At 30.4% G+C, this 11,316-nt stretch overlaps 1 protein-coding gene across 1 annotated transcript; it reads left to right on the forward strand.

The window, feature by feature from the left end:
* Positions 1-568: 568 nt before the first annotated feature.
* Positions 569-2,303, forward strand: LOC124418912 (homeobox protein unc-4-like). The gene has a single exon (XM_046946804.1). It carries the CDS (start codon positions 706-708, stop codon positions 1,291-1,293), a length of 588 nt encoding a protein of 195 aa, XP_046802760.1. The 5' UTR covers positions 569-705; the 3' UTR covers positions 1,294-2,303.
* Positions 2,304-11,316: the final 9,013 nt, after the last annotated feature.

The following is an 11,316-nucleotide window of genomic DNA, read 5'->3' on the forward strand; positions in this document are numbered from 1 at the left end:
GAAGCAAATAATAAGCATAAATACAACAATGTAAAATAACTAAAGTGATTTTATTGTTGTTGTTGTTGCTGTGATTTTAGTTTAAGAGTAAAACGAATTCAACAAAAACCGGATTGTAGTGCATAAACGTTTTAGTTGCCCGTTAACAACGTCATTGATTTAACACAACTTGTTTTTTTGCTGCGGAACAACAGCAATTGAAAGCAATTAATAGCGAAAAATATCCACACACACTCAAACAACAAATTTATTAATAAAATACTAATAATAGTAATAAAAATTATAATTGAATTTTAATTAATTAATTTAATCGATGGATTGTAAATTCTAAAATTAATATTTAAAAAATAAAGAAATATACAACGCAACGTCAACACATACACTCCCCTTAGGAAACTGTTAACAAAAACTTAAAAAAAAAAACAAAATAATTTTGCATAAATTATTTAAATTTTTTTAGAAAACAAAAGAAAACGTGTAGTGATTTTTGTGAATAATTTAAAACATAATATCAGTGATAAAAATACATGTTGTTAATTAAAATCTATTCTTTGCTTTAAAAACAAAAAAAATTTAAGAGAAATTTGGAATAAAAAAAAATCCGAAAATTTATGAACATTTTACGAAAACAAATTTTTATTTGTATGTATAGTTAGTTTTTCTATAACAAGTTGTACTCCTATTCCATATATTGGCCAAACAATAATGGTTTTGGAACAACAGCAACAACAGTCCTCTTCGTTACAACAAACACCGCCACCACAACAATTATCACCACCTAACACTGTAGCGGTAAACAATAACAGCAATCACAGCTCTAACGGTATGCCCGCCATGCCGTCGGAGGGTTTACATCCTACCGCTGCTCTACAACTATATGCCGCCGCTGCTCAACTAGCCCCCGGTGGTGTACGCGTCCCACCCTGGAGTCCATTTCTGCAGTTTGGTGTACCGGGAGTCTTTGGTGGTGGCCCATTTTTGGGCCGTCCTCGTTTTGAAGGCACTTCGCAACAAAATGCCGCCGCTGCAGCTGCTTCTCAGATGGCCGTTAATGCTAGCAATGCATTTGCCAACTTAACGGGTCTTAGTGTGGCCATGCGTAATGTTTCCGCCGTACAAACATCGGCTGCCGCCGCTGTGGCCACTGTGGCAATACAACATCGTCTTATGATTGGGAATAGACAGAATATGCCACCAACGGGTCCACCGAGTGAAGGATCCAATGATGATGCCGGTAAGTGGAGTTATTTAAGAAAATATCTTGAGAAATTAGGAACAATTTTTGGATTATAATATAAATTTTGAACAAACTTTATAAGGAAATTAATTTCATAAAATTTGATTTAGAACTCAGATTTTCTAAAATATAACTGACATATCGTGTCCTATATACCATTTTGTCAAATTTAAAATAAGGACTTAGCATCAGGCATATGTTTTTTCTGTTCTAGTTTTCTTCATCTAAAGTTTGGGTTAAAAATCTACTGATTTTTTCTGTTTCGAAATTTTGTTTCGCAGATTATATCTTTGTAAAGGGAAACAAAGACTTCTGTCAATCAATATAAATTTCAATGTGAAATTTTCAAATGATTTACAACGGATTTGCAATGTCTTTCTAAGAAAATGATGAATTTTGGATGTAATATCTAAGAATCTTACAATCAGTGTTCGCAAACGTTGTTATATCCGAAAAAATATTAAACCCAAGATGTATTTTCATCTAATTCGACGACTCTTATGTATGCAGTTAAGAATCGTTTTACTAAAAGAGCTTTCAATGAAAAGGAAATATTTAGCTCTAAAAAATTTCTGGAAAAAATGAAATTTCTGTTCAAATTTGAAGTATTTGGCGACAAAAATCTTCCATTTTACAACATTTGTCGTTATTTATTAAAAAAATAATACATTTTGTTTATTCTATTTATCAAAAGGTCATCAGCAATTCCTTTCATAACATTCTCTACCAGACGGCCGTCATTAGAATTAAAAAGATCTGTCAATCACAATATAAACTAGACTTTTTTCTGTGTTTGCAAAATCACAAAAAACTGACGTTGACAGAGAATAATTTTAAATTGAATACACAATATTTTTTTTTCAAAATTGAATACAATCAAATTAATTGATTATTTATTTCTATGAACTATGATAATATATTTCAATATTATTTCAATATATGCAACATTTCAAAAACTAAAAATCAATCAATTCTAATGAAGACTTTTACAATCAGCAGCAGTAAGCAACCTTGTTAAATAATTAGTAAAATACATTAGAAGTAGATTGTTATTAATGCTTATCAATTGTTAGCAATTACGTTTATGAATATTCGTTATTAATAGCAAATTCAAATAATGTTTTCATTTAGCTGACAACACAGCTTGTGAAAAAAAAACTGCAAAACAAATGTCATATTGTTTAATCAATTCAACATTTTCAAAAAAAAAAAAAAAAAAGATAATCAATCAATTTAATTAAATATAAATGTTCTCCCATTATAAGTAAATATAATAACATTTTAATAAACTAAAAAGCTAAATAAACAACAACAAAAATTTTAATCTAAAATTATTAAATATTTTTACAAAGTTTTGTTTAATATAATTAATTCTTTAATTAGCGTTAACAAAACACCTTTAATTTATTTATAAACGGATTTTTTTGTAAAATGATATCTTGTTGTTTTAAATCTAAATTAAAACTTAATTTTAGTCGTTTACTGTTGCACGGGTTTTAATTAATTAAAATATTTAGTTTTTATTTGTTTTTAAATGATATTTTTTTTTAATTAATCTCTCAACTAGTTACAAAATGAATCTGCTATACAATCTGCTTTTACAAGTTTTTATTAGAGGTTATCAGAGCTTCCAGACTTAGACACAGATTGCAGTTTAGATGAATAATCAATTTATTATATTTTATTAATTTTAAAGACATTGTCTTTGCTTGTAATAATTTTTATAAAGGGTCATATAAGTTGAAAGACTCCCGGCAGTTCGGTCCAGTAGTCTAGAACTTTCTATTTAATTTACCGCTTAGGGTTACGCCTAGCTATTTCAACACGTGCTTTTTCTACGAGGAAGTCAATCATCACCCTATAGATTACGAAGAGACAGACAAAAAGCTTACATTGGAGACACTAAAGTGACAATTATCTTCACCCTAGTTTACGAATTAGAGCAAACCAGATGATTAGACGTTAATGGAAATTACTGTCTTTTTCGAATGCATTGACTCAGAGATGCCTAAAAAGGAAGCATTAGAGAAAGGATTTCGCGATCTACTTATTAAATAGTCAATATAGGAAAGTAATTTATAATGTTGCTTCTATCTCGGCGCTACACAAAGTCGTCTTTTTTACCGATCACGGATTAGTTGATAGCTTTACTTTTGTTTAGCGAAAGTTTTGTATATTTTCTAGCTGCGTTCACACGAGTTCTCTTAAAAGCAATTTAAACCTTAGCAAGTGTATATAAAATCCCTCTTTCCATATTAAATATAAATTGGTTCCATTTACAAAAATTATTAAAGAAAAATCTTTAATTTATGCAAGAATCTAAAGCAAAATTTCCCCAGATACACTTTTTCTTTAAAAATATTTTTTTCATGTTTTTTGGTGCTTTATCAAGGTATTAGTGCTTTTTAAAAACAAAAAGTTTGTAATAAAGTCTAATAAAGTCGACTTTTAATAAAATATTAAAAGTTATTTCGAATCGACTTTTTGATTTTTTCACACTTTTCGACTTTTACTTATCTTACAAGATCTTAGAACTAAATCTAAGAAAGTCTTGGATTGTAAGAAAGCTTTAACTGAATACTCTCCCAGGGGTAAGGTTCATATCATATGGGTACCAGCCCACTCGGGAGTAGTCGGAAACGAATGAGTGAATGTAATAGCTTTAAAGGGAAGGGAGCACGGAGCAGTTAACCAAAACCATTCGATGCAACAGAAGCTGAATTAAAAATATGGGTGAGAGAATTCCATAAGACCTCTTGGAATAATGAAACAGTGAGTAGAACGGTTCTACTAGAACCACAAAAATCCTCATCAGGGGTGACCCTGATGAGATCAAGACGTAAAAAAATGAGTCTGAAGTTAGTATAATAGTACGTATTCTGAGTGGACACACAGGATTACGAGCACATTTATGCAAAATTGGACGTGAGGATTCAGACGTACGAAGTGCATGTGGAGAGGACAGTGAAACTCTGGAGCACCTTCTTTGCCACAGCCAGGCATTCGTCGAAGTTAGATCCAAGTATCTTGGAAGTGTTATTATTCCCAAAAATAACATATCTGACTAACACTGATTGGAAGATTCTTAGGAATTGCGTTCAGGAAACTGAACGTAACTGAACAGACAAATTAAAAGTTTTCTAAAAAATGTCCCTCTGTAAACCGTTACTTAGTAAAGAGTCGACTTATTGACAGCACTTTGTACAGATGTTTTTGAAGCTGACATTCTCGCAAGTTGGCGGTTCACACCCAGCAACTTTCATTGTTCTAGTTGGGCGATAAAAGTTGCTGACATTCGTTTTAAAGTACAATTCTGAAAACGCTTCTGTTAAATTAGTGTATATCTAAAGAATAACTAATGCAACAAAAAACTTTCAGAAGTAGATAAAAAATGTTTTATAAAAAGGGCTATAACCGTTCCGAACAGATACCCAAACCAAAAAGAGTCTCATTAAACTCCATACAAAATAATGTTTCAGAACAAAACGTTTTTAATCCACCTTATATTGTAACGACTTTAGTTAGTTAGTTTGAAAAGAGGATGCATACACATCAAATCCGAATAAATACGCCTAGGCCTCTATCGGGCCTGTTATGCGCTCCTTAACCAGTGCCACGGGTGGGAATCGAACCCACCACCTCCGGTCTACCAGACTAGATCACTAACCACTAACCTACCGGAGGCCACTGTAACGACTTTACTAGTTCCTTTTTTGTTATTCTAGAATCTGAAGGTTGTCCTTTGGCATTGCATCTGAAACTTGTACTCTGCTTACAAATTCTAAAAATATTCCAGTTAAATTTCGTATATCATTAGAATCAGATTTGTGATTTGTTTTCCATTAGACTTTATTGATTCGTTAAGAAATGAAAACCACATTTCATTTAACTGCCATAATAAAAAAATCTCGTGAATAAGTTTTACAACCACAAGTTATTAAAAAAAATCGTGTGTGTGTGTGTGTTTGTAAATATTTGAAAGAAAAAATAACTCCACTGATTAATTTGATTTAATATTAAAATAATTTATTTAAAACTTTCCAAATACATACAATTTTAAATGTGTACACAGGGTGGCAAATACATGTTGAAACAAAAACAAAAAAATGTGAAATTATTTTTTTGTTTTATATAGCGAAGTTGGCTGCAGTTAACTGTTTGACATCGAATAATATTATCAAATGAAAATATTATTAAATGAAAATTTTGTTCAAAATCAAATCAAATATTGACAATTGGTAGTTAATAACTATTAAAAGTTTTGAAGTTTGTTTAGTGCGAATCATGGTTCATCTGCAAAAGTTTTATCAAAATATTCTGCGAAAATAGGATTTAAAACAAAATATTGTTAGACTTTATATTTAGTACACTGTCAGAAATGTGGGGTTAAAATTTAAACCGCACACACACATGTAAAAAATAAACATAATCACCTCTATGTTTAAAAATAAAAATAAATTAATAAATATTTTTTAGGAGTGTTGGTTGTGAGTGAGTTTTTTTTAAGTAAATCTATTTTTTATAAGTTTTTGATACGTGCAACATTATAAATATGTTTTGCTAGATGTCTGCCAAAAAGTCATTAATCATTTTGCAAAAAGCAAAAAAAAAAAACATATGAAAAATAAGAAAAATTGAAAATGCCATGAAATGAAATTTTAAAAAAAATAAGTGAAAAACTTCTTTTTGATTTAAAAATTTTCAAGAGCTTTAGCTCTTTTTTGTTTTTTTTTTTTTTTTTTGAGGGGAGTAATAATGAAACGTAGTGATACCTACGCAAGCCAACGATGCGTATTAAAATGAAACCCGCCTGCTGTCAACCAACAAACAAATATTTGACGTCAAGTCAGAGTTTCATGTAATAAAGAAAACATCATTTGGAAAACTCGTTGACACATCCTTTGAACAAAAATTAAAAAAAAAAACATGGAAGAAAATTCTTTTAGCAACTCGTGCAAAGAGTTGTGTGGAGGATGATGATGACGATGAAAGATGATGAAGATGATTTGCCGATGTGAGCAAACCGATATTATCCAATAATCAGTTTTATTTTCAACTCATGTGTTTATACGTTTCATCATTTGTTTTATTTCTGATTTGTTTGCCATTTTATACTAGAGTGTATGTATTGGGGTTTTATGCTTTTTTTGTTTTCTTAACCGGAAATGAAAAATGTCATAAATTGATGATATTCATTCATCATTTATGAGCTGTTTAAATAAATGTGTTTATGTGTGTTATGAATGTAAATTATTTTCCAAAAAGAGAATGGAATCTTGGACTTTGCAAAATTCATTAATTAAAAAACAATATTTTTTAATAATATTTTTTATTAAATGCTATTTGTAAAAATCTAATGATTTTCTTAAACTTTAGCAAAGCTGCTGACATTTGACTGACTATGTTATAACGATTTTCATAATATAGTTAATCCTTGTAAGTATGTGTGGAAAAAAATCCCTGCAGTTTGACAAAAATTCAATGCATCCGAAAAAGGCAGATGTTTTGTCAAACTACTTGGTTGTATCTATTTCTTGTTTCATTGCGGATCTTTGTAAACGAGAGTAAAGACACTAGTTACTTTAGTGTGCTTTTTGTAAGCGAAAGAGTGGACATTTGAAAAACAAACATAAGCTTTTTGTCTGTCTCTTCGTAATCTATGGGGTGACGAATGACTTCCTCGTAGGACAAGCACATGTTAAAATAGCTAATCACCTAAACGCTAGATGGCTAGGGTAACCCTAAATCAGGCGCGGTTCCAAAGGGGAGAAAAGGGTTAATTACTAACCCCTAAACCAAAAATTTTTAATACAAAACATAAAAATGAGAAAAAATTTAATGAAAATAAGTTAAAAATAAACAATTTTTTCCCTCAAATGCTTAAGTTGGATCCGCGCCTGCCTAAGCTAGGTTAAATAACTAGTTTGGGACTGTGCCAACGAACTGCTGGGATATTATATTCCTTACATATTAATTACATTTGACCCATACTTTCATTTCTTTAAGATTTCAATCAAAATATTTTGATTTCTTTTTCTCTTTTTTTTAATATATATTTTAAGGTTTTAGTTTTCGGTTCTTTTTTTGTTTTTGCAGATTATAATTAAAAAATCAAGATAAAATAGTGGCATAATTGGAAATGATTAAAAACTTCACTCCCAATATCTAGACTTTTTTCCGTAAACCAAAAGTCTATTGCAATGCCAGTTGTTGTTGTTGTTGTAAAAATGTATTAGACACATGGCTGTAGGTACTCTCTAAGCCAGAAAAATAACATGTTTTCAGTTGGCATGTGGAAAAGTCATTTTCTTTGTCCATTAAGTCATTTGACACTGTGTCATGCAATGTTTTTAAAGAAATGAACAAAAGAAAAAACACCAAAATGAATTTCGCTTGAATTGGAATTTTTTTGTCTTTAGACTTCTTTATAACGATATGAATTTTGTTAAATAATTTTGGTGTTTTTATTTAAAGTAAAATTTTGCACGTGAATAGTAGAGAATTGTGTATACAAGTGGTTAAATTGTTATGTGTTGCATGCAACAACATAAATGTTATGGATATGCAACAAACAAACAAATATTAACATTTAACAACAAGCGGCAGCAACAGTAAAAAAGAACAACTACAACAATAACAACACAGAACTATTTAAGAATTTATTGTTTATTTTTTGATTTTATGTATTTTATTTTAAATTTTTGTGTTATTAACCACATGGGTTAACACTTGTGTTTTCTTGACGTGTTTTTATTAAAAAACACTGATTAATGTTAAATTTATTTTTTTTCTTAATTTTAGAATAAAATCAAATTTTATTAAACGAAAAGAAAATAATTATAAACATGGGTGGCATAATAATAAAATTCTTTTTAAAAATTCATAAATTGTCATAAAAATTCATTAAATTTTATTGGCCATAAAAATTTTGAACTGTTTTTATTTTATTAAGTGGAACTATAGAATAGGTTAAATTATATGGCCATTAAAACTAAATTGTCTTTATTCTTTTCCGACATTTTCGATTTCGAAGTTCCTAAATGTTTGATTTAAAAAATTCCAGTTTTTTGCTAATATTTTGATAGTTTTTCTCAATTTTCTGGCGTTATATGGGTTTTTATGCTATTAGAACTTTCCATTGTTGTGACAAACTTTCATGTCAACTTCGAAGTATCAAAACAAATTAAGATGTGGACTATAATACATGCGATTCAAAACTTCTCCATTATTAATACATATTTGAATTGTGTGTAACTTGCGTTGCAAAATGTCGCCAATATTTTCATGCTTAGAGGCCTTTCGGATCTTGTAGACAAATCGGGCCGGAACATAAAAGTGACTTTTGATTCCTTTTAGTCTTTGTAGAACCACAACAGTGTTGCAGAAAATGAGTTCTCGAACTGCTTACAGATTTGGTCTGGTGATGTAGTTGGTTAGTGTTCTAGTTTGATAGAGAGTTCCATTCCGACCTAAGTCACTAGTAAAGGAGTGCTCAACAGGCCTCCTTTCAAACTTCTTAATTATCCCTGCAGATAAAGCCTAGCAGATGGTGTGGTTACTATTAACAATGTTTCCTAATTCTTCATGAAATCGGAACAGTTTTGTCTAAAATAAAACAAAGACTAATAGCGTCTTGAGTAATACGGAATCCTTCGGTACGACATTGTCCCAATTACTGCTGAAAGCTTTATTTTAGCTAGTTTATACTTCTACTAGAGACGTTAGACAATTTCTCTTCAGATCAGGTTCAGAATCTTGACTATATGATGTGGAATACATAGCAATCCTTCGTATTCCGTTCTAGATGTTACGATATCCTTATTACCCACCATATATCTAAGGTTAGTTTGCACATGCATGTTAAGAGTTCTCCACAAAGGACTAGAGCAGATCCAAAGCTAATTAAAATATATATAAAAAACTCTACTCTTCGACTTAATTCATACATTTAATACGTCAGACTTATCTCAAAATTACTCTCATACTAAAAATATGGGAGTATGATTTGAACTAACTAAATGATTTATATAATCCAATAATTTTAATGTCCATGTCGAAGCCGATGCTGGAAATGTTACCCTTAAGCCCGGTTAAGCAGTTCGAAATTCGAGTTCGAAATTAAACATCCATATGCAAATAGGTGTAATTATATTTAGGAATAGAAACTCTATTCTGCTGTTCACGACAATCCCCGATATATCGTTAACCACTGTTAGTTTCGCCACTCTCTACTTAGAACGATAGTATCATAACTTGAAGTTAATGTGTCACTACAATAACCGATGTTTGGTTTGATAGTATTAGTTTTGGCTGGAACACTAATGTGTCACTATAATACCCGATGTTTGGTTTAGCAGTATTATTACCACCTATTTGCGGAAAACTAAAAAACCTTCAGCTTGAAACGAGAGTTTTAAATTATATTGTGAATTCGCTATTTTCCATCTCTGATTGTAAAATTTTAGCATTTTATGCAACTGTAAGTTAATTTTAATTTTGTCTATTGCAACTGAGACTCTTGCACTGTGCAATCGTCTGTAATATTATTAAACAAGCCATGTGGATTTCTATTTGACTATGATGTGGTGGACAATTGCATTGAATTGCACTTAAAACTCCTAACGATTGTAGCTGGGTGTTTGGAAACTTGCATTACCCCAAGATCATTTATAACAATCATAATCATAATAAATTTCAATTACCTTTTATGCCACAAACTCACACTCTGACTCTGCTAGACTGCTGCGTGCATCTCTCTCACTAACGAAACAGCATAGAGCAAGAACACAGTCTTTAAATATAGAAATAATATGGGGAATTATAAACATTATTATGAGGCATACAAATGCATGCAACAAGGATTTCTTAGGCAAGTTGCATTCATGGTTTCTTTTGGAATTATGTTATAAAAGTGAAATAAAACAGAAAACATGCCACTACTTAAAAGTGACACCCCTTAATTTTGAAATTGTAAGAATTATTTGTCTCTAGGGCGTTGGCAATGTATGCAAGTCTCCTCCCACTTTTCTGGTGTTTTAAATTATTTTTCGTTTTTTTTTCTTCTTCTGGTGCCTTTAATAAAATCCAAGAAGTGAATTTTTTTTGTTTGTGTGTTTTGAAATAAATAAAACATAAAAACAACCTCTAACACCGTTAATGACTCTATTATATTTGATAAGATTGTTTGTGGCATGTAGTATTATTGTAAATTTTATTTATTAGTTTTGTTGGCCGTGGCAACAACTGACCATTTGAAATACATATTTAGGGTTCAAATGAATGAATTTGTAGAGTTTATTTTTTCTATATTTACTTGCAACCTGTAACCAAAAACAACAAAGAAAAAAACAAGCTATTTAAAACATAGTTTTACTTATTTTGAAAAAATAGCTAATGATCATTATCTATAACATTTCCTTTTGTTTTTCGGTGCCTTTTTTTGTCTAAAACAGGCCCATTTTCCTTGTGTTTATTTAAATGCTCTTTTGTTGGTCATTTTGTTGTATTTATTGTGGTTATTTTCAGTTAACAACTTTAGACACACACTCGTACAGACACATCCACACACCGACTAACAGACCCTTTGGACACTTTGTATAATTGACTTTTCTAACACTTCCCAAGCAAAGAAAATTCATTGTGACCAACCCATTATCTACAAATAAAAAAAATAATAGAATTCTCTTTATAAATGAACATTTATGATTACGTTTGTGTACAAGATTGTATTGTTGTACTTTCTCACAATCTATTTATGCCACTTGTGTTACAATTATATCTATACGAATACGAATATTTACATTTGCCACTCGTGTTTATAGCAAAAGGTGGTGGTGGTTGTGGTGTATGTGTTTTAAACGAGTGGTTGTTAGTAAAGGGGGTCGGTGGGGTTTTATATATGTTTATGTATGGATATAAAATGATTTGTAATTAAAATGTTTTCATTTTACCAGAATACAAATGACCTGTTCATATTACTATTTGAGATATGAATACTATAAATATGTACTCGGATGTACAGTGGTGTTAAAAATTGTAGCCTTAGTTCATGAATAGTTAATTGCGTTAATAAAATTTCT

Source organism: Lucilia cuprina, chromosome 3, assembly GCF_022045245.1.
Source record: "Lucilia cuprina isolate Lc7/37 chromosome 3, ASM2204524v1, whole genome shotgun sequence".
In the NCBI taxonomy this organism is placed as follows: domain Eukaryota; kingdom Metazoa; phylum Arthropoda; class Insecta; order Diptera; family Calliphoridae; genus Lucilia; species Lucilia cuprina.